Source organism: Nyctereutes procyonoides, unplaced genomic scaffold (assembly GCF_905146905.1).
Source record: "Nyctereutes procyonoides isolate TBG_1078 unplaced genomic scaffold, NYPRO_anot_genome, whole genome shotgun sequence".
Taxonomy (NCBI): domain Eukaryota; kingdom Metazoa; phylum Chordata; class Mammalia; order Carnivora; family Canidae; genus Nyctereutes; species Nyctereutes procyonoides.
Window position 1 is genome coordinate 28,588,264 of NW_026575131.1, and position 24,713 is coordinate 28,612,976.

The 24,713-nt window shown below is 39.0% G+C and overlaps 1 protein-coding gene across 6 annotated transcripts in view; it reads left to right on the forward strand.

The window, feature by feature from the left end:
- CADPS (calcium dependent secretion activator) overlaps positions 1 to 24,713 on the forward strand; it is a 466,408-nt gene that overhangs the window by 325,450 nt on the left and 116,245 nt on the right. For 4 of the 6 annotated variants that reach the window (XM_055344209.1, XM_055344214.1, XM_055344210.1 and 1 more), the window contains exons 12-16: positions 391 to 527; positions 4,251 to 4,438; positions 21,047 to 21,148; positions 23,058 to 23,121; positions 23,536 to 23,659. In XM_055344209.1, coding sequence (XP_055200184.1) covers positions 391 to 527; positions 4,251 to 4,438; positions 21,047 to 21,148; positions 23,058 to 23,121; positions 23,536 to 23,659 — 615 coding nt within the window. Of the gene's footprint in view, positions 1 to 390; positions 528 to 4,250; positions 4,439 to 6,710; positions 6,870 to 21,046; positions 21,149 to 23,057; positions 23,122 to 23,535; positions 23,660 to 24,713 lie in introns of all 6 variants that reach the window. The other 2 variants (XM_055344208.1, XM_055344212.1) reach the window with 1 other exon arrangement.

Sequence of the window (24,713 nt, forward strand, 5' to 3'; positions counted from 1 at the left end):
AAATACTAAAAAAAAAAAAAAAAAAAAAAAAAAGCTAAATAGGGCTTTTATAAGCAAAGACCCGATCTGCTTTCAGTGTTCGGTGAAATGCAGGCGAAGTTACTGTCGTGTGCTTAGTTTTTAAAGAACAACATAAATGCACTGGAGTTGTGATCATTTGATACACACGTTGATGCCAATATATTTTTGCCTAAATGCAATAAACTCACCAGTAAGTGATGCAAGTTGACAATGGGAGGTAAAAAGAGTATCTTGCGGATGTTGGTGGGAGGCAACGGGGGAAGAGCTAGCGTTCATAATGCCTAGTGAATTCCTGTGTATTTGAAATGTCAAAGAAAATGTGATGTGTTTCTCTGAATTGTGTCTCTCTCTACATGTATAAATGAACAGACGCAGATAGAGCTCAAAAACATGGCATGGATGAATTTATCTCTTCCAACCCCTGTAACTTTGACCACGCTTCCCTCTTTGAGATGGTGCAGCGCCTTACTTTGGATCACAGACTTAATGATTCCTATTCTTGCCTGGCAAGTATATTCTTTGGTCTACAGCAATTTAAGCCTGATAACGTGTTTTCTTTTTAATGGAAATATTTCTCTACCTTTATATCAGAAGCTCTTTTTGTCTGTTACAGAGTCCTTTTTAACAATTAGAAATATGTTCTTGATTTCCTGGGTGGAGATAGTTTTACTTACCAAAGAAAGAAGACAGAGAAGGAGGAAGTTATCAGTAGAGACGGATCCAATTCCCCAGCCTCCCTAGCTAAGCTTCCCCCTTTTCAGCTGCTACTTGAGAAATATTCCCAAGAGGGTAATCGAGTTTGGCACCTGCTTGTGGAGAACTTGTAAAAATTGCCTCGGTTTCTTAGATTTTCAGACTCCCCCTCCCTCCCCTTCTCAGATGATAAGACCCTGTACTTCTGTCTCAGAAACGAATGTGTTCTTTTTGTTTATTTTTCAAAAATTAAAATGATTTGTAAATAGACTTCACTTCGCTTTTCGTAAGCTAAACTGGTTGGGGTTTGTTTGTTTGTTTGGATGGCTTCTCGTTTTTTCCATAGTATTCAAAGCCTTTTTCACCCTTTGGGGGAATTTTTTTTATGGTGCTTTAGACATTTGGAAGTCCAGCTCTCCAGCAAGAGCATCAGCATTCCTTGAAATCCTGTTCTAAGCCTAGATTTAAATCATTTAAATGCAGGGTACAACTATTATGTTTTTCTCAAAATTCTGTCTTTATTGGATTCCTGAAGATACATTTTGGACTTTATACTAATCAAATTCAGAAGCCTAAAAAAGACCCCGTTTGTTTCCTTCTACAAACCGTAAATTGTTGACTTCATTTCTTAAAGGCAAATGATATTAATCCCACTTTATAGATGGGAAAGGTGAGGGGAAATAATGAAATGACGACAGAGAGGAAAAACCTCACCCCTGACTCTACACTTTAAGGTTAATGTATCTATATATTGCCAATATTATATAATTTACTAAGGTTAACATATTTTTGATATTTATGTAAATATAATGAAAATCTGTTTCCTTTCTAAGTGACATGGCTATTTCCTACATCTATTCTTACTACTTTTTATTTTAAATTCTGTGTTTTTTTTTCCTGTAACCAGAAGCCAAACTATTAAAAATAGTAGATAAAATAGTCTTAAAAACAGAAACGGGATTATATGGAATAATTTATTAATCTGCGTCTCATAAAAGATTCATTGATGATCTCGGGTTTAGAATCACTTCATCAGAAGAATCTGAACTTTGCCAAATTGGAGAGGAACACTTCACTTTGACTTAAAAAAAAAAAAAAAAGCTTACCTTGCATTGCAAGGCAATTTTTCTCAAATGTGTTTCCTATGATTATGTGATTATTCATATAATTATAAATTGCATTCATGAAAGTTGTAAGACTATGCCGCTGAGCTTAATTCCTATTCTCTTGAGGAATTTTTTAAGGTGTTTTATTTTCACGACTTTTTTCACATCATGATTTTTTAAAATAATTTTCTTTTTCACTAAGAGATTCAGTCACTAAGGAGAATTAGCAAATGCCCTCTAAAAAATTAAACCAGAAGTGAAATTTTGAAGCTTGCTCCCTATTAATCATGTATATACTTCAAAATATGCTCCAAAATCCAAAATCAATTATGAATATCATAAAACAGTGTTCTTCTGCATTTCTATACCTGTATCTATTAATCATTATCCCAAAATTTCAGAAAATAACAGCAATTAAAAGGACCTTATCTCCTGCCTCTATATATTTCATTTTCTCATTATTACAATCTTTTTTTTTTTTTCAGTTAGTTTTGGAGACCGACCAGCAGGGATACATAAATTTTTCTGTGTCTTCGACTGAGTTCCTAATTGATATTTCTTCAACTCTTTTCAAAGCAGCTATTTTGGCATCTACAAAAGACTTGGTGTCATCTGAGTCGTAGAAAATATATTTTAATCTTTCACAGCAGTGTTGTTTCTAAGATTTAGCATTTGGGGTAGCAGATGGAGTGGCAAAGAAGTTGCCTATAGGGGCAGCCCACTGCCTCGACTACTCTCCCGCCCTCTGCAGTAACTTATAATTTGAAATAGGAAAGATGCCGTCTTTCGTTGGATGCATTGCTGAGCTGCATGTTGTCAATCGAAGAGTCCTCAGATCACTAATACAAGATCAGAGTACTGCAGAGGCCTCTCTCGCTGCGCTTCTGTGGCCTGTACCTGCCCCCCCACACACACACACCACCATCACTTTCTACTTTTGCCTCTTCTCTCCTAAGATGGAGCAATATTCAAAAGACTCAGAGAGGACCCTCAAAGTAAAATTAAATTTATATTTAAAACAACTCCAAATTCCCAGCTTACAAAGTACCAACCTAAATTGCCTTACAGGCCTTCCCCCACTATCCAAGAGTTCACTCTATGCCACTTCACTTTTACAAAAAGATCTATATCAGTACTTGTTTTCAATAACCAAAAGAAATCCGACGAGGATTTCACTTTACGAAATGGTGATTGCTTCTTCACTTTACACCATTTTGGCTTATGAAAGGTTTCATAGGAACCCTCCATTTTCTGATAGCGAGGGATACCTGTATTTTTTTAACTAATTTATTTTTTGTTGTTTCAGAAAGGTACTAAAACCAAAAGAAATGATTTGATTTCAGGCGTGGCTGATAGGTGACCTTGAGTGGAAAGCCACTCAGCATTTCTGATAATCTTTTTTTTTTTTTTAAGTACATCACAGAGGCAGGGGTTTCTATGCCATCATGCTTCCTAATCTGCTCTGAATCATAGATTCCATCCAGGTTCTCTTTTATAGCAGAGTTTCATCTGGTCATACAGCAAGCAAACAAATAATAAGAAAACAAATAATTGCCAGGGGGGTGGGGAATGAAACAAAATGCTAAGCCAGGGCACAAGAAGCACCTCTAAGTTTAATTGAATCCTGTCTAATTCACAACTTGAAAACTTAGTCATGTTGCTCTCTTTGCAAAGTTGCATCATTATCCTCATTTCAAAATTTAAGGAAGATTTGCCTTCCAAGTGAAAGAATTCATAAAGTCCTGGCATGTATGCAGACCAATCCTAATATTTCTTAATGCTTCAGAGTAGGAAAAACAGAAGACTTCAAGGAAGCAAGAGCTGCTTCTGTTTTGTATTATTTGTGAGTCACTTAACAGTCCTGATTTCGGTTTCCTTATCTATGAGATGGAGATAAACCTGCCCTGCCTACCTCACAAGATTGCTATGGGGGCTCAAGTGAAAGTTCCTTGTGTAAAACATGATACCAATTTAGGACATCGTGTTATTATTTCCTCTTCTCAGTAACCAAGATTTCACCCTGTCCCCACTCCACTGCTCTTGGGAGGTGTATGGTTCAGTGTTAGAGCAGCAGGTGAGATATTGTTTCTAGAATCGTGCTGTCTGCTAATCCAGACTCCAGCAGGACTAGTTCTGGGACACTAGGGAAATTCCATGTCCTCCCTCAACTCAATTTTCCCGCCCATCCAACAGGGGTAACAGGACCAACCTCACAGTACTGCTTCAGGGGTTTAAGCAGCCACACAAGGGGGTTAGCATGGTGGCTGGCACCTAGAAGAAATCAAAAAGTGTTGTCTCTGGCAATTTTTGAGCCTCCTTCTCCAGTCACCCCCAACTGTAGTAACTCTCAAAAACAAACAAACAAAAAAACCACCACCAACAACAAAAACCTGTATTTAAAAGAAAGTCTCTCTTTTATTCCCCAAACAGGGCTGGTTCAGTCCTGGCCAGGTGTTTGTCCTAGACGAGTATTGCGCCCGAAACGGAGTCCGAGGGTGTCACCGACATCTCTGCTACCTCAGAGACTTGCTTGAACGGGCAGAAAATGGCGCCATGATTGACCCCACCCTCCTCCACTACAGCTTTGCCTTCTGTGCATCCCATGTCCACGGGAACAGGTAAGCACTGTCCAGAGCTATTCCTCCAAACAACAACAACAAAAACCCACTTTTTTTTAAGGCACTATCGATGGTTTATGACTGGTTCTGTTTTTAAAATTATCCTTATTTTTTAAAAAGATTTTATTTATTTAGTCATGAGAGAACAGAGAGAGGCAGAGACACAGGCAGAGGGAGAAGCAGGCTCCATGCAGGGAGCCCGATGTGGGACTTGATCTCGGGACTCTAGGACCACGTCCTGAGCCAAAGGCAGATGCTCAACCGCTGAGCCACCCAGGCCTCCCTTAAAATTATCTTTAAATCTGTGTTTATTCCCATTCCTTCTGTAGTACACACAAACACACACACACACACATGCGTGCATGCGCACATACAAACACAATGGTCTTAGTATCTTTTCCTTCCAAGGAACTTAAAAGAAATGGCAAACAGAACTTCTAAAGTGGTCTCTGGAGGTAGAACAATCTAGGTTTAAATCATGGCTCCTCCATCTACTAGCAAAGATGCTGGATGGTAATGAAACCCTCCATGCCACAGTTTTGTCATCTGTAAAACAGGGATTGTAGTGTCCTCGTGGGGTTGTTGAGAGGATGCAGGTGGGCTCAGCACAATGCCTGGAACATGGCAAGAGCTTCATAAATGTTTACCTTTGTTGTTCTTATCATTCATTCATTATCATTCATTCCATAAGTATTTGATGATTACTTACAGAATGCCAGGCATTCTGGTACACATTCTCCTACACAGTGAGCTAACAAGACACCAAATAAGGACAGAGTTGCATAGAGATCGGTGCTCTGACGACAAGGAATAATATTCCATACTAGCATTTAATAAAGGAAGACAGCTCAGACGGGGTGTTAGGATGGCAGGGAGGGTGTCCCTGAGGAAGAGACGCTTGGGCTGAGAACTGAAGCATGTGTAGGAGCTGAGTGCTTCCAGGCAAAAGGAGCAGCATGTACAAATGCCCTGCAGAAAGAGGAAGCCAAGCACACTTCAAGAGCTGAAATAAGCTAGGTGAAGCTGGAAGGCAGAGATAATCATAACACTTACAGTTTAACCATAGAGCTGGGAAGAACTTCAGAGATCACAGTGTAACCAACCCCCTCATTTTATAGGTTTTATAGACAAGACCAGAACATCAGTTCTCCTAACTCCATACTAAGTACTCTCTTTCTTTAGACGTTGCCCAGCTCCTGGAGAAAAAGATCCATATTCTGAATAATGCAAAGCAGCAAATAATTTAGGAACATTACCATTTGGCTCCGAAGACATGGAATAAATTTCCACATTGCCACAGCCAGTTTACTATCCCAATGTATGTAGCCTCACGTTACTATGAAGACAAGCCTGCATTACCTCAAGCACCTCAACCAATAGCCAGAAAAGGCACAGCCAGGAAAAACTGGGTGGCTTCAGAGACCCCAAAAGAGTTGGTGCTGTGGGGAAAGTCACATGTGGGAGAATCCCGGACTGACTGCATTTATTTTAAATCAGACCGTCAGTTATCTTCATCTTTGCAAGCTAGATGACTCTGAAATATCTGTGGGATTTGTCCTGTGCTTTTCTTCTCTCTAGTGCTGGTAGGTTTTATGAGATGCAACTTCAACATTTAGAACTAGGTAACAATAGCATTGTAGGTTTGAATATTTAACAGGCAATGAGGTTTTCATCACCTCCCATTGTTCTAAGGTTTGCTAGCCCAGCACATGACCTTTTATTTACATAAAAAATATTTATGAAAACTCTGATACCTGGGGAGTATCTGTGCATAACTCTGCTTTTTATAAATATGTACACTTTGATGACTATCTGTTACAGCCTCTTGGACTGAATTCTTTAAAGAGAGAGAGAGAAGTTGCATTATATTCTCTGGGTTGTCACACTGTATTCTACATATGTTACTGAATAAGAAAGTGTTATAAAATAATGAAGTGTTTTTGTAAACTCCCTGGTAAACATCATCATGAATTATGATACACATTGTCTGGATTTCATATTGTAAGACTGCCACTTGATTCACAGTTAGGTTTATACATCTTGTCATGGAAACAGTTTTGGATTTCTTATTTTCTTTTCAGTTCCGATTTTCCTTATGCAAGTTTGCATCTTTTTTTTTTTTTGCTTATTATTTTAGTTTGAATGCATTTGCTATGCTGTTTGATGCATCCTTCTTTTTCTTTCTTTTGTTTGTGCATGTATGTGTGCTCTTGATTCTCCTGTGGCTGGCCACACTCTGTGCATGCCCCATGCGACCACCCCCTCTCCAAAGTCAACAAATGCATGCGTACCTTAGTGGGCTGCTACCACATACAGACCCTGAAGGGAGCAAAACTCCCTCCCCATCTGAACCAGAGGCTAAAAAAGATACCAAAAAGGAATCCAAAAAAAGAAAAGATTACAAAACCCAGGCAAATCCAGAGCCCAAAAGGTAAGAAGTTACATGTGCATTGGCTTGTGTTTTGCAGTGTCTATGACATTCCCCCCAATCATGCCATGACTTCCACCTTAACAGACAGCAATCTTTGTGTATTTCTAAAGTCTCTTTTCCTTTAAGGTATTTCAAAGGTCACTTTAAAAGAAAGTCTTAGCAATGGGCAAAATACTAAGCATTAGGACTGAATTTGAATCAGGTGTTTAGTGACTCTTAAAATATATTCATATTGAAAAAACTGAGCAATATGTAAACAGAATCATGAATCAGATTGCTTTTTTAGTGGCATCTAGTTAAGGGCCTGGTACCTTACCAAGTCATTCATAATAAGCAACCCGTGCTTTATAATTTTGAAATTATGTTTAAGGAGCAAATAAATGGGTTGTCATAAGATGGATCTATACATTTATAGTAGCTCCATCATTTTTAGCAAACCCTTCTCAGTTCCACATTGATCTCATGAAACAAAGCTATCTTTAGATAATGATTTATAATAAAAACACAAAACAAAACCTGTCACTAAATGAATTGCTCTTAGTAGAATCACTTATATAATGAGGTCACCTTGAAGCTACTTTCAAGTTCTAAAATTGTATTTATTCTCTTCTGTTTTCTTTGTCCGTTAGGGCTGGTCTTATTGTGAATTGACAAAATGGCAAATTGGTGGCTTTTTCCCCTTTTAAAGTAGATTTGCAATTATTTCCAGTATTATCCTTATGTCTTTCTTCACCTTCCCTACCCTCACCACAAATTAACACTGACATTTTAAATTGTTGTGGTGGTGGTTTTGAAACCGATATTCTGACCCTGACATTGCCAAGCAACACACAGTTCACAAGCAGGTATGTTTTATGCTACACTATGAATTTGCTCACTGGGATATATCTAGGTCCTGAAATATATACAGTTCATTTGTAGGCAGACTGAATGAAAATACCAGCTTTCATTTCCTAGAGGATGTGGCAGGCTGTCAATCGACATGTTCAGGTCTGCTAGTGAATGTCAAAGAAAGCCCTGATTCCATGTGGACCTCTATTTTTTAAGTTTGCATCATGTAAGGGTGGAAGTGAAGTGAAGTTTCTGTTTGTGTTTCCCAAGAGACTCAGACTGCAAGGCAACGGTAGCTCGCAGCCGAGAAGAAAGCACATAGAGAATGTTATAGGTACCTGAAAGGAGCCTCTCTGGATGCTGTCCAAGGTGCTGCTTTTGGAGTAATCAGCATTGAAACAGAAAGTAAACCGCCACACTTGATGGAGGCTACCCTGTGCCCTGAAAAACTATCCAAAAGGATCTTATGTGTGTTCTTATGTGTGTTCCAGGGTCTATGTGTGTATTGCAATGTTTAATGCAGATGGAATCATAATATTAAGTATCCATTGTGTAGCCCTCCGAAGTTTATACTTCCATACATTCCATCTGATTTGCTGTAACATTTTTCAGGTCAGCTATTTTTTAACATCCATTTTGCAGAGGATGAAACTGAATGTCTACAAATATAAGTGGCAAACTCAGATATTCTGAGTCCAAAGCTCTTCCTCTTTGCACTACATCAGCATTGTGAATAGATTCTAAAGATCTGAGTATTAGAGTCTGTTTTTCACAAATCTAGAATTATAGTATCTTATTTCTATGACTCAGTTTTCTCATCTGCAGAATGAACACATAGAATCATAGCATCTGTGATATCCCATCAACCTCTAAAATTATCTTCTATGGATTATGATAACAAATGAAATAAGCCATTGTCATATTCCTTAAATAAAGTCTAATTCAAGTGAGGATAATTGCTGCCACTTAATAAGTGCTTGCTATATGCTAGGAGCTATGTGAAGTGCTGTTTAGATTCATCATCTCATTTTATCCTTATTACGTCCCTATGAAGTAGTATTATTAGCTTCATCTAATATCTGAGGAGTTTGGGGCTCAGAGAAGTTCTGTCACTTACTCTGTAGCAAACAAGTACGTGATCCTAATTCAAACACAGATAGTCTGACTTTGGACCTTACATTTGTGGATGGTGTAAGATGCCAAATTCAGCCATTTGATGAGTTCAACATTTTGAGGCTGGATACTATAGCAGTCATCTGAATTAATTAAAGAGTTTTCCATTTTTGTCTTAAAGATGTCCAAAATCAATATGGCTCACCTGGTAATTTTGGCCTTGTGAAGAGAACCAGAGTGTTTTAGATCACAGAAGGACAGAGTCTCCTTTGAATAGTAATTAACAACCTTTTGGTAAAGGGAAACCATTTTCTGAACCTCTTTCACCAGGATGAACACTATTTGCAAGTGGAGATATTATCTATTCTTTGGCCCAGATTAAGAAGGCAGTCATGACTCATGAAAACAAATTGCCCTTTAATTGAATTTAACTGAACAATAGAACTCATTCCCACTGTCACCTCACAACCAGCTTCAGATTAGATAAAATGTAGCTTTTTACATAATTATTAACTTCTTCCCTATTAATAACTAGCAGACCCAAAGGTGGAGGCAGAGCCCTGCCCTGTTGCAGCTGGAAATCATGAAGCCTGCACCATATCTCTGTACACCTGTATGAATCCACAACATCTAATCAAAAGTAGACACATCTGGTCAACCAGGAAGATGATTGCTATTTGTAATTCCGGGCACTGGAAGATATGGAACTATTCATACGTTTGGCATCTTTTAGAACAGTGATTCTTGACTGGGGCGGGGGGGGGGATCTTTTCCCCCAGGAGACTTTTGACAATGTCTGGAGACATTTTTGATGATCACCCTGAGGAGGGGAGGACAATAGTTGTACTAATGTCAGCTAGTGGAGAGAGGCCAAGGATGTTTCTAAACGTCTTTTGCAAGGCACAGGACACCCCTCTGCAAACAAAGTCCAAAAATCCAAACTCCCTCGTGAGGGACTGAAATTTCTCCTTTTTACTTGAATTTTTTTGTTTCTTTTACACAGACTTATCCTATGTCTAAAGGCATAAGAGTTGCCACCACTGATTTTCATCTTGTGCAGCAGTTCTCACACTGTAGTGTACATATAAATCACACAGGGAGCTTGTTAAAATGGAGAGTACTAGATCCTATCCTCAGATAATTTGATTCAGCAAGCCTTAGATGGAGCCAGGCATGTGTACTTTTAATCAGTTCCTCCCCAGGTAATTATAAAGCATTTGATCTTCAGATCTCATTTAGTTAAAGTCTTCGTTGTCAAACTTGGCTACACATTGGAATCACTTGGAGACCTAGGAAATGCTGACGCCCTAGCCTCACCTGCAGAGATTCTGATTTAATTAATTTGGGATATGGCCTAAGCACCATGTTCTAAAAATCTCACCTAGTGACCCTAATATGTAACAATGTTTAAGAACCATCGATTAAGGGGGTGCTTGAGTGGCTCAGACAGTTGGTCAGCTGGCTCTTAATTTTGGCTCAAGTCATAATCTTGGAATGGAGCCCTATATTGGGCTTTGCCTCAGTGGGGAGTCTGCTTGAAGATTCTCTCCCTTCCTTCCTCTCTGCCCCTCCTCTCTCTCTCTCTCTCTCTCTCTCTCTCTCTCTTTCTCTTTCTCCCCCCTTCTCTCTCTCTCTCATTCTCCCTGTTCCTCAAATAAATAAACAAATCTTTAAAACAAGAAAAAAAGAACCACTGATTGAGGGAACATTAGTTTGGGCCAGCTTTTTAAAACCGAACCTATTTTCTCAAAGAGAGAAGCAAAGAAAAAGAAAATGTGACTATGTTCAGCTGGTTGCACTTGGCGATCATAAAACCCACAGATGTAAATCGCTATATCTTCTAATTTTTAAATCAGCTCCTAAGGTTGCAGTACTTAATTTTCACCATAATATTTTTAGTATTCTTTCTAGATGACATTTAGATTAGCATCACTTTGGTCACTGTCCCGCAGTGACAAGGCAATCAAACAGCTCCGATGATTGCAAGTTGCGTCAATGTTCCTTGGATCCCTTTATTATTGGGATTGGAAATTTTTCTCATTTACATTATTATTTAACATTTCTTGAATGCCAGTGCTGCTCTTCACATATGGCCTGTGTAGAAAGTACATTGTATCAGCAATTAACAAATCCATAATGCCAACCGCCCCAATCCAAAGTAAGCTGCATAGATTAATGAGTCTGCAAGCAGATGTAAGAGAGCATGGGTTCTAGAAATCTTTGAAAACGTGTCCCAGGATTCTTTTGGGAGATGTATCTGGAGCCAAGGTGCTGCTTCTGTGCAGAGACTATTTGATCCCTGTGGGTTAGTTAGATCTGAGTTACTGAGTAATCTGATGGAACTCATTTTCCTCCTCTGTGAGTCCACCAGTTCCCCTAAATTAGTGAGTAATTCCATCCACCTGGTTTCCCAAGGCAAAACCATGGGAGTTGTCCTAGACTCCTACTTCTCCCTCAGCACATCACAAGGATTCAGTTGCTATGCCTCCTCGATACTCTTCAGTATCTCTCAAGCCTGTCCACTCCTCCTTCTCTTCATTGCCACTAACAGAGTTAAGGTGTCTATCTTCTCTTCGTCTATCTCCTGGACTACGGCATTTGCTTTGTTGAACATGTCCTTGCCTCTGTGCTGGTCCCTCAATCCCAATCCATGTTTTCTTTCATTTCCTTTTCATGAATGCCTTCCTGGAAGTAAATCAGTCATTTTTGCACATGTAAATGTTTCTCTTTCACTCCAGTCTCACCTTTCTCCTCATTCTCTCTCTCTCCTTTCTCCTCCTTCCTTCCTTTCACCTCTGTCACATATGCACACTCCTTAAGATATGATATCTAGTACTTTTTAACTCTCCATCCCCAAAAGATAGAGAGACAGGACTGTGTAGCAAGGATGGTTTGGTTTGACCGATCTCTGAATATAGTACTTGAGTGGCAGGCAAGCATGGATGGGGGATGACAGTGGCCCCCACATTCTTGGCATAATGTTACACACTCACATTAGACATTAGTGTACTTGGGGACATGTGGCTGGTTGGCCTCCCAGCTTCAAGCAGGTGCTTGGCCTTGCATGTTTAACTGAGTCATACTCCTTAAATTCTAAAAAAGCAGCTTCACCTAATAGGAAGTACTTGTAAGAGGGGGGTGGGGGAGGGGAATCAAACACATTTCAAATAAAAGTCTGTATCCCAAGGAGGAATTCTCTTTAGATCTTATATTCAAACTTTTAACCCATGTGAGTCTATTCCTAAAGGAAATTTGCCCTGTAAAAACAGTAGCTTTTCCAACTCAGACATAAAATCTTATAAAATGTGCTGAATTATCCCATCAAAGCAATCTTTCTGGCCCATAGCAAATCATCAAGTAACATACATTTCCTTTCTAAAATTTCAACATGTGTCATCCTATGGTCATTGAATTCACTGGGATAAAAACATGTTTTCCAGGGTGGGTGTGATACCAAAAGCCACACATTTTACTGGCCTAACCACTCAAAAGTCTATACCTAAGGAGTTAAGGGCAGAATCTAAAGCCTAATTGTCTATGTTTGTCTAGAAACAAACAAAAAAAAACATCTCTTATTCCTCAAAGAGAAAAATCTATGTAGTACCAATTTTGGAAAGTAGTCCTTCTGTGGGAAAAGAAATACATGCTTTCCAGCAATGCATGCATTTTATATGATTTCTGTAATCACCTCTTGGGTTCTCCATTCAGCACCTGGACCGAGCCTGAACCACTTTGACTAGTGTCCCTTTATCGACTGCATCCATATTCTTTGAGATTTGTTCAGTAGGGAGACACTTCAATCACTCCCATCTTTGTAGGGAGCAAAGATACCTTCTAATATTGTTGAGTTTTGCTACATGAAAAACAGAAAACAAGTCAAAGAAGACCTCACTGATATATTTGTGCCCTCTCCAAGCCTCTTTATCAAATTAATAATAGCCAACCTCAAGAAGCTTCAATGCCCATTTGTAAGGTTGTAGAAATTGCTTGTTGTTGCTTCCTATCTTAGTCTTTGTGAAACAAACACTTTGATATATTTGTTTTAGCAGCGTGCCTGAGCCCCGGGGCATTAGGGCATAATTAGAAAAGGGGTTTGGGCTGGAGGGAGAGGAGAGGAAAGGGAAAGGCTGGGCTTTCATAATGAAGCAGTGACTATTGGATGTGAAAGTCCTAATTACACTGTATAATTAAGCTACAGATTATACAAGTCATCCAGATGAGCAAGCAGGGATGTCTCCTTTTGAGACAATAATGCTTTGGTGTTATCTTGAATTTATAGTTATTAGCCACTTGAAAGAGACAAAGGAAAATATTCTATTCTAGGATTAAATTCAAAGGTATCACTCTAAAAGTTGTAAGGATAAAGAATTGCTAGGAGAAGTCCGTTTTAAAAAGAGAGAGAGGTTAAGAGAGTGTGTTTGGCCTAAATGTTCTATTTAGGGAGCATTGCTAGAACATCTACTAAGATAGTCTGTCCCACTCTGGCCCTTTAAGCTCTCATGTTTCTGGGCTGGAACAATTTAGTAGCAAGTAGGATTCAGTTATCATGCTTGTTTAAGGACATTTTCAGGGATCCATAATGCGGTCTGCAGGCATGCATCCATTTGGAGAGAGAGAATATATCATGTTTACGGTGCCTGCACCAGCATATGTGGACATTTGCATTTGGAGAGAAAGTATATTCCCACTTCAGCTGGAGTTTTACCCCTTGTTGGTAGTGATTGGAGCTTAAAGCTGGCTGTATGCAGAGAAGTGGACCAGACACACTTCCCTCTTTTGAATCCATACATTTTTCTCTCACACCTGGGTTCTACATTTGATCACTAAATAGATGCAGTATCAGAACACATCCATCACCATAAGCTTTGAATTAATTTAGTAACCGGACCTCTTTGACAAGATACCTAACCTTCCAAACAAGGGCTCCGTGCCCCAGCTTTCAACATAGTGTGGAGAACTGTGCTAGCAAGGTAACAAAACATCAGGAATCTGTGTGCCCACCTGGGTGTGTAAGGACAATTTAATGACCTGAGGAGATAATTTCACTTTCACAAAGCACACTGCTGCTTGGTTTCTTTGACTAGATTATTCACACTTAATTTCAAATATCAAAATAAAAATCTTTCACATTAAAAGCCTAGTACTTAATTACATTAGATCATTCCTATAATAGATATTAATTAATAAGCTGTAGCTCACAAGCATTTGAGGAATGGGAGAACAATCTGTGTAACTAGTAACTTAAAGGATGGGCAGCTGGGTTATGGTAGTTTCAGTCTGACAAAAAAAAAGGAAAGACACAACTCTAGATAAATTATTATTTGTGACATGGCTCAAGATGGGAGAGTGTGAGGAGAGTGAAGGTGACAGAACTGGTGCTGACCACGGTGACAAGGACTTGAAGAGCAGCCGACGTGACATCTTTCCTATCGTGCTGCCGAAAATGTCAACTTTGTGAAGGATAGTGAGAAAATGGTTTGCCGAAAACTTGAAAGGTGGATTCGGGAGATGCCTGCTGTGTCAGATGTGATATAGTCTGTTGTGGCTGGAGAGACCCACTTCTGGTGGCAGTGGTGGCCTGCAGGTGGGAGAGCTTCCAGTCTCTGATGGGGCTCCAAAAATGACTGCACTTGACCTGCATATTGTCTCAAATTTGCAGGATCATGATATACAAGAAGTGAATTGTTAGCCAGTGTGCAGTTAGTGGAACCAGAGACCCAGGACCACATCACTCTGGTGTGTGCATGTGTGTATGATTCTAAAGCTAGGTTCAAAGGCATCAAACGCTTCTACTGTTAATGAACATATCCCCTCCTTCTCCTAAAAAGGAGGAGATATGTGCTTTATGAACTCACATCAGTTTAGTATAAGTAACAAAAACAAAGTCTGGATCATCTGTTTTGGGGGGGTGATGTTGGGAGCCTCAAAGAAAGGAAGAGGAAAGCTGGAGCTACAGAAAAGTAGGAAACAAGATGAAAGCAATAGTTCTCAACCCTTAATGACACATTACAATAACCTGGGGAGCTTTAAAAGCCACAATGTCTAGGCCCCACTGCAGAACAAATTGAATTGAGAGCTTGAGGATGAGACCTCTCAAGCTCTCACATGGTTCTAAAGTACCACCAAAGATTAAGAACTACTGACCTGTGAAGACAGTCTGTTTGGTCAGGACACAGCTCCTAGAGAGAGCAAATTCTACCAGTTTCTTCTATCTTTGCATTATTTACTCAACATAAAGATTCCAGAAAAGTGTGTCAAATTGCCTAAGTTTAGGTCATAGTCCAGCTTAGATGCATAGTGGCCATAAAAGGCAGGAAGTGGCTTATAGGAAGGCTGCCAGTATAAAAAGCAGGAAAACAGGATCCCTTCCCCCTAAGAGTACCCACAGTGCGGCCAAGGTCATTCCTCCAAAGGACGTTCGGGTGTTGTTAAGGAGTAACAGTGGATGCTAAGAAGCCAAAAAACAGGAGGGCAGAAAATGCACCATTCAGGACACAGGAAGATAGGGAGGTGGTCAGGGCTCCTAAACATGTGTTCTAAATAAAGACACATCTCGGGGATCTCTGGGTGGCGCAGCGGTTTGGCGCCTGCCTTTGGCCCAGGGCGCGATCCTGGAGACCCGGGATCGAATCCCACGTCGGGCTCCCGGTGCATGGAGCCTGCTTCTCCCTCTGCCTGTGTCTCTGCCTCTCTCTCTCTGTGACTATCCGAAATAAATTAAAAAAATTAAAAAAAAATAAATAAAGACACATCTCAGCCTGGGATTTACTAGCTAGGAATTTAAAATCCAACTTTATCCCTCTTCTCTCATTTTTCTCTCTTCTCTCATCAAACATACCCTTTTGGCAACTAAAAGAGCCACCCACCAAATATTTTCTTGCTCTAAAGCAGAGGTTCCCAAAGTGTGGTCCCTGAAACGGCAGCATCAGAGAACTTGTTAGAAATGCAAATTATCAGGGCACCTGGGTGGTTCAGTCCGTTGCACGGCAGGCTCTTGATTTTGGCTTGAGTTGTGACCTCATGGTCATGGTCGTGGGATCCGGCCCTGGGTTGGGCTCTGCAATTGGCAAGGAGTCTGCTTGAGATTGTCTCCTCTCTCTCTCTCTCTCTCCCTCTGCCCCTCCTCCCCCTGGGCTCTTGTGCTCTCTCTCTTTCCCTCCCTCTTTCTAAAATAAAATAAATAAATCTTTTTAAAAAATACAAATTCTCAGCCCCATCCTTCAGGTAATTCTGAAGCATGCTTGGGTTTGAGGGCTATCTCTCCAGGAAAATAATTTTATTGCTTCTTTGAGAACAGTGTTCCCCAAAATATTGAGCCAAGATTTTTAGTTAGTAGCTCCATTGGAATCTAAGCCTGTATAATCAACATTGACAAATTATATGGGTCAACAGAAAAGAAATTTATATTTGACAGAATTCTCAAAAATAATTGAAACTAAACCAAAGAAAAAAGGATATTTTAACCTTTCAACTGATACAGTTACAACCTGTGATCTTTGATAAATTGTATAATTCCTGCATGTCTCCTCCTCAGTTTGTAAAATAACATTCTCTATCCCTTGTATCATTTCAGAGCAATTTTGGCAGCTGCAAACAAATTTGCATTCAATGTCAAAATCATGACTTTTTTGATCACCTATGTTTTTTAAGATTTTATTTATTCATTCATGAGAGATACAGAGAGAGGCAGAGACATAGGCTGAAGGAGAAGCAGACTCCCCACAGGGAGCCCGATGTGGGACTCGATCCCAGGATGCCAGGATCCTGGGATCATGCCCAGAGCCAAAGGCAGAGGCTCAACCACTGAGCCACCCCGGTGCCCCTGGTCACCTATTTTTGTTGATGAATTCTGTGATGCTTACCTTCCAGACATAAAGTTGGTTTCATTTATTTTAAGAGAAAACCATTCACACTGACATAGGAGATTAAGAAGCAAACTTAAGAAAAGATTAAAATAATAATTTTTAGTCATTCACATTTTTTGAATAGTGAGATTAGTAGTGTTCAGAAGGGAGTTGAAGGAAAGATTGTCAGGGAAATGGAAGTGGCTCATACCTTAAGTAACTACAAATGTGAATCATCAGAAGAAAAGGGAAAGAAATGTAACCAAATTTCATGTTTGTCATCATACCCATTGTAGAGAGGATTAACTGAGAAGACCAGGTACACACTAAATGATTGGTTCTTATCATCTCAAACACAAATCTAAAAGTTACTTTCTTTTTTTTTTTTAAGTTACTTTCTAATTACCTAATAATTGCCTTAGGAGGCTTGTTGAGTGAAGAATGGATAATTTTCATCAGGGAGGTTTATCTCTTAGTAATAGCCACACATGTCTCTGGGCTGCCCATGTGAAATGGTTTCCATGATTTTTCCTCTCATCTGTAAACCCCTCTCTGATTTGTAAATTATCTATTTTTAAAGATTTTTCATTAAATATTTATTGTTTATTTATTTATTTATTTTGAGAGACAAAGAGAAGGAGTGCATGTGTGCAAGCAATGGGAAAGGCAGAGGAAGAGAAGAATCTCAAGCAGCCTCTGCTGAGCGTGAGCCTGACAGGGGGCTCAATCCCAGGACCCTAAGAGCATGACCCAAGCTAAGACCAAGAGTCGGTCACTCAACTGAGCCACCCAAGCACCCTTGATTTGTAAATTATATTTTATTGCATTTTTCTCTGGGCTAGTTCTCCAATGAGAAGCAAAATGCTTAAAATGGCTTCCATTTTCCCAAACCGAGTACGTGCCAATTGTATAAATGTGTTCAGTGCATTAGTGAGCTGTGTTTTGTGTAAACAAAATCTAAATCTAAAAACCACACCTAAAGAAAGTTGTAGATTATGATAAAAACATGAGAAGTTTACCACAAAAAAAGGTCACATGTATTTTGTGGAGGCCAATGAAGTCATCCTGAGACTTAAATACAGATTCATTGTCATTTCATGGTAAAAAACGGTTTTTAAATAAACTTTGTGAATTAACATTTAGGATTTTTCCAGAAAATATGAAAATAAAGGCATATTTGTGGATTCTAACAGCCTACCTGATATTTACCACTTGGTCTTCTTTCTTCCTTTGAGTTCAGGGGAGTGTGAAGAAATGGATTTTATAGAATTTTATTGCTTAGGGGTATTTTTTATAATGTGGGGGAGGGGAAGTTTTCTTGTCCCCCCCCCCCCAAGTAGGGCATTTTTAGTATCTAAAAAGAAGGGAAGCTGACCAATTAACCCCTAACAGGAGGTGCATTGCTATCATTTGCCAAGTCTTTTGTGCAGTCAGACTGGTCTAGTATACAGGATTTTCCCAACTTATGCTGGATCCTTGAGAAGGCCTATAAATAAGACCATTTGTTTGGTCTCAAGATGACTTGCATTTGCAAACTGAAGAATGTTCCAATAGAAGTTTCATGGTGACACACCAATCTGCAAACTGGCTCAGCCAGTAGTCAAAACAAGTCACTACAGGATCTGGGAAGCTGAAGTCTTTGAATGGGTCAGATTATCCTACGTCTAATTTGGCACAGATAAATTTGGGCTATAAATATGCAGCTTCCCTTTGTATTTTCAACTTGAATGGTCCAAAGCAAATAGGAAAAATGCCTGTGAACCTAATGATGATTTAGAAATATGAGAATACTGTGATTAAACTGAAATTCATTTGCTTTTGCTAAGGTCCTTTTTATTAAAATGATCAACAGTTTATTAGCATTGAAAGCATCATATGTGGTTTGTTCTCTTTTTTCCCAGCTTTATTGAGGCATTAACATATACTATGTATCAGTTTAAGGTATACCGTGTGATGATTTGATACACATATATATTGTGAAATGATTATTATGACAAGGTTAATTAACACCTACCTCTCCTCACAAAATTACCATTTTTTTTGTGTGGGTGATAACATTTAAAATCTGCTCTCTTAACAACTTTCAAGTATATAAATACAGTAATGTTCATTGTAGTCACCACGCTGTGCATTACTCATCTTATAGCTGAGAGTTTGTACCCTTTAGTCAGAAACTCCCTATTTCCCCCACCCCTCAGGCTTGGAAACTACCATTCTACCCTCTATTCTTATGGCAACAACTTTTTTAGATTTGACCTGTAAGTGAGAACATAGACTACTATTTGTCTTTCTCTGACTTATTTCACTTAGCATAATGCCCTCAAGTTCCATATATATATGTATATACATGTGTATATATATGTTTGTGTGTGTGTATATATATACACACACACAAACATATATATGGATCCTGTATATGTATATAAATGTACATATATATGTATATAGTTTGTGTGTGTGTGTGTGTATATATATATATACTCACATTCATTTCGTTTATCCATTCCTCTGTCAATGGACACTTAGATTGTTTCCACCTCTTGGCTGTTGTAAATAACGCTGCAATGAACATAGGGGTGCAGATATATCTTCAAAACAGTGATTTCCTTTCCTTCCTTCCTATATACTCAGATGTGGAATTACTAGATCATGTGATAGTTCTATTTTTGACTGAGGAGCCTTCATACTATTCTCCACAGTGCCTGCACCAGTTTGCATTCCCACCAACAGTGCGCAAAGGTTTCCCTTCTCTCCACATCCTCACCAATGTTTGTTGCCTTTTTGATACTAGCCATTCTGACAGGTGTGAGGTGGTGTCTCATTGTGGTTTTGATTTGTATTTTCCTGATGCTTAGTGATGTTTTTACATATCTTTTGGCCATCTGTAGGTCTTCTTCAGAAAAATGTCTATTCAAATCCTCTGCCCATTTTTTAATGGTTTGGCTATGGAGTTTTATGACTTCTATTTTTCTGTTATCTATTTTTAGATAGATGGTTTGCAAACATATTCTCCCATTCTATAGGTTGCCTTTTCATTTTGCTGTGCAGAAGCTTTTTAGTTTGATGTAGTCCCATGTGTCTCTTTTTGCTTTTGTTGCTTGTACTTTTAGTGTTATATCAAAAAAAAGTCATTGCCAAAGCCAATGTCAAAGAGCTTTTTCCCTGTATTTTCTTCTAGGATTTTTACAGTTTCAGGGCTTATCTTTAATCCACTTTGAGCTCATTTTTTTGAGCTCATTTTTAATAAGAGTCCAATTTCATTCTTTTGCATGTGAATATCCAGTTTTCCCCAACACCATTTATTGAAGAGGCTATTCTTCCCCTTTGTGTATCTTTGGCTCCCCTGTCAAAAAAATTAGTTGACCATATATGCAAGGGTTTATTTCTGGGCTGTCAGTTCTGTTCTCTTTGCCTCTGTGTCTGTTTTCATGCCAGTACCGTATAACTTTGATTACTATAGCTTTGTAATGAAGTTTAAAATCAATAATTGTGATGCGTCCATCTTCATTCTTTATCAGGATTACTTTGACTATTTGGGTCTTCGGTGGTTCCGTATAAATTTTAGGATTGTTTTTTCTTTTCTATTTCTGTAAAAATTGCCATTGAAAATTTGATAGGGTTAACGTTGAATCTCTAGGTAACTTGTGGTAGTCTGGACATTTTAAAGATATTAATTCTTCCAATCCATGAATACAGGGTATCTTTCCACTGATTTGTGTTTTCTTTAATTTCTTTCATCAATGTCTTCTCCTTTAACAATGTTTTGTAATTTGTTTCCTCAGTTAATACACAAATGCTTAAGTTAATATGAACATCTATAATTGTAAGCTGGAAATTGAGTCACGTAAGAACATTTAGCACTGAGAAAGACAGACATTTACAAGGCACCTAGTTTTCATAGAAGTTTGTGTGCATTATTCAGGAGCTCCAAACCTAAGTGCTTACAAGAGAGATAGGTACTGCAAATTAGAGATGTGGACAGGTGAGTGCCTGCCCCACCAGAGGAAGAAGCTGTTACTTGGCACTCACCAATTAATGCCAGTTGTTCCAAATTTTTAAAAGAATTGTGTTATAAAACTCTCCTAACTTTGAAAATGCTGGCAAATAGTTCAAAATCTTAAATTGTGAGCCAAACAGAAGGTCTAGAAACTGGGCCTTATAGCCACCAGTTTGTACATTTTTACCATTTCACAATAAATGAGCCAAACAATAACCACCAACATACCCCATCCCCCTTAGTAGTCAGCGCTGAAAAGCAGGACTTCTCCTAAGGTCACATTGATCATGGTAGTTGTTCTTCTAAAATGGACAGTTTCCTCCTGCTAGAGATTTGATTTGATGGTGTCAGCATATGAGGTTCCCATCACTTCATGACATGTCTTATTTTAGGCCTGATGGAATTGGAACTGTGACTGTTGAAGAGAAGGAACGTTTTGAAGAAATCAAAGAGAGACTCCGAGTTCTGCTGGAAAATCAGATTACACATTTTAGGTAAGGATCTGGGGCTGAGAGGTTTATTAGGACGGTGACACTGAGAAACAGCAAATAAAGAGCTTGATTTTCTAAAACTGTGAACCTATTAGAGACACACTGGAGATTAAGAAATAACTAAATGGAAATGGAAACCAATAGGACAGGGTTCCACAGCAGCCAGGAAACTTTGCAATCTTAAGTGCATTTTATTTCCACTGAAAGGACAGAGCCCTTCTTGTGCAAGCTGACCCTGGTCAGCAGTCTATTCTTTTTTTTTTTTTTTTTAAGATTTTATTTATTTATTTGACAGAGAGAGAGCATGACCAGGGAGAGCTGCCAAGGGAAAAGGTGAAGCAGGCTCCACATGGAGCAGGAAGCACAATGCCAGACTCAATCCCAGGACCCTAAGATCAGGATCTGAGCCAAAGGCAGATGCTTCACTGACTGAGCCACCCAAGTGTCCCATCAGTCTATTATTTTAAAATCTATTACAGGGTGACTGGGTGGCTCAGTCAGTGAAGCATCTGCCTTTGGCTCAGATCCTGATCTCAGTGTCCTGGGATCAAGTCTGGCATCGGGCTCCCTGCTCTGTGTGGAGCCTGCTTCTCCCTCTACCCCTCCCCTTGCTTGTGCTCTCTCTCACTCACTCTGTCTTTCACTCTCTCAAATAAATAAAATCTAAAAAAAAAAAAATCTATTACAAAGTTGAAGGTGAAGTTTCTTCAAGGTTCCTAAATCAGTGAAAAATCCTAGGAATCAGATCACATGGACAGAAAAGGAAGGCAATGGTACCCACACGAGAATCCCCACTTTCTCCCTTACTTCAGAAAAGGATTAGCTGTCTATGAAGGGAAAGAAAGAAGCTTAGATCAGCCTTGGCAGACTGACTCTTCCCCATACACATGCAAGACAGCAAGCAAGTCCAAGGCTTCATCCTTGAGCACATAGCCCACTGCTCCCTTGCAGCAAATCAGGCATTTGTAATGCAGCACTGGTGGTTCTGGATTAAAGGTCCTGAAATAGTAATTCAAAAATAGTAAGAACATTTACAATAATGTAATAAATAATTCATTTTTATTAAACATTTCCTATGGGTCAAGATATAGGACTAGAGGCTAGTTAGGCATTAACTCGTTTTTTTGTGCCCAGAACAACTCAGCAAGGTAGTTATTATAACTCTCATTAAATAAAAAGTAAGCCAAGGCTGAGAGAGGGAAGAACTTGCACCAGACCACCCAGCCCAACACCTGCATAGGTCATAGTCTGAGTTTAGGTAGCTTCTGCTGGTCCCTTTGTACCATGAGAACAGTGTCTCGAAGGGTCCGTGACAGCCTGAAATAGTCAACGGAACTCTTAGGAGTCCACAACATAGTTCCATCTGTGCCTTCAAAATCCTCCTAGACAAATTTTTATTGATTGCACACCATATACAAGAGATATTGCCAATAACAATTAAAAACCACAGTCAAGGAAGGATACTTAGCAAAAGCATGAATTTGCTCGAAATACAGTCTTTCATTTTCTGTAGTGGTTCTTTGGAGACTTGAGTGTGTTTGGGTTTCACCCTGTTTCAACTAATATTTTTTTTTATTGCTGGTCTCTAAAATCATATAGAAGGTCACATGTGAGCTAACAAATGGTTTTCCTTCACAATAGAAATCTAAACAGAGCCTTATGTCATCACTCTAAATATTCTTTTCTGCTGCAGACATTTGCAGAGTCTCTCTTTAGTCATTATTCACACATACACATATATACATTATATACACACATATATGGTGTGAATTCAGATTAACATAACACAACGTGACAAAATAAAAAGCATTTTCTGTTCCTCAGAAAGAGTTGCTATAGGAATCAAATTGCAGCATATTTCATGCTAAAATGTAATATATTTGGGCAACCTGAAGAATTTTCTCTTTTTTAGGTATTGCTTTCCATTTGGTCGACCTGAAGGTGCTTTAAAAGCTACTTTATCACTCTTGGAAAGGGTAAGAATGAAAGTAAAAGGCAGATTACATATATACAGACATGAATATGATCGCAAAGAAATATTGTGGTTGAATGACCTAGTTTGTCATTTTTCAAGGCTTCGTTTACCATTCATCAAATACCAGAATAAATGTGAGGAAACTGCCAAAATTCTAGATATTTTATCTCCAGACTCCCAAATAGTTAGCATATATTGAAGATATGTTCCTGGCCCTTCCTCGATTCATAGATGGGCTTTGCCATCCTAACTGTGCTTTACAGTTCTGTGTTTTCTTTTTAACGATGGCTCTCAATCAATACTAAGTCAAAAAGGAGGCATTCACAACTCATTTTAAACTCAAGCTCTTTAAGAAATAAAATGAGTAACACATTTGTTTGAACCATCATAATACTCTTTTTTTTTCCACCTTAAGGTTTTGATGAAAGATATTGTGACCCCCGTACCACAAGAGGAGGTAAAAACAGTCATCCGGAAATGTCTAGAGCAGGCTGCTTTAGTCAACTATTCCCGGCTATCAGAATATGCTAAAATCGAAGGTAAGGCTCCCTTCTGCCCCCAGTTTTTTATTTAAATTTTGGTATGGCTCCCTGGGGAAGAGTCTGTCTTTTCTAACGGGCACCAGAAAACAGTGGTCCATCTGAGTATGTTAAATTGAAACTTGAAAGCACTTGAAATGTGAAAGCTTCCTTGGCTCTGGCCAAATAAATGACTTAAGAACAGGGGCTCCAGGGAACAGTCTTTGTAGGGGAAGAATACTGAATATAGGATGTTATCAGATAACTAAGGTCCTTCTGAGAGTCTGTGTTGGCATTAAGTTTGCTCTGTGACTAATGTTTTCCTATGAAAGAGTTCTGTAGGATTGTTACCTTCTCTAAATAGAGGAAAACAAAGCACTTTGTTGTCCACTGTTGATAGCTTTGGAGGTAGAACAAGCATGGAATGAAACAACATCAAGATTTTGCTTAACTCTTTCTTGCCCCTTGAAAGTATCTTGTCTTTTGGTAACATTTCAACCTCGATGGCAGGTTAGTGTCCAGCTATCTCTGATGGCTCCTGGTTTGCTTTAGATCTCATTCATTCTTGTTGCTCCAGACCTAGGATGGTTGTTACCACTGCCCTTTCAAGTTTTAGGGAAGCAGGCACTGATGACCAAGTAATCACCCAAAAGGCACTTTGAGTAAACTCTACTTGAGAAGATATGGTTCTTTGGGACCTATTCATTTGCAAAGGTATTAATCACTTTTCATTGTTACCCTGTTGGCTGCTATAGGGTGATTTGAAAACCACACCCAACTTGACCAGTGGTGTAAGTGTATAAATGTGGAAGTTCTGTGTGCAAAACTCAATGTGTCCGCATTCTGGAATCTGATGTTCTCTCACATGTGAAACACCTGACTAAAACCAGCAAATGCCCATTGTCTGCCTTCAGGACTTGACTGGGGAAAAAAAAAAAAAAGGCTTAACCAACCACCAAAACCCTATCACTTACCCTGCCGAAGTCCTTGTTTCCTTAGAGAATTAGGTTAAGATCATGTCAAATCGCAGTGTTCTGTACATTACATGTCCTCCCTCTCTCAATTTTGTCTGTCT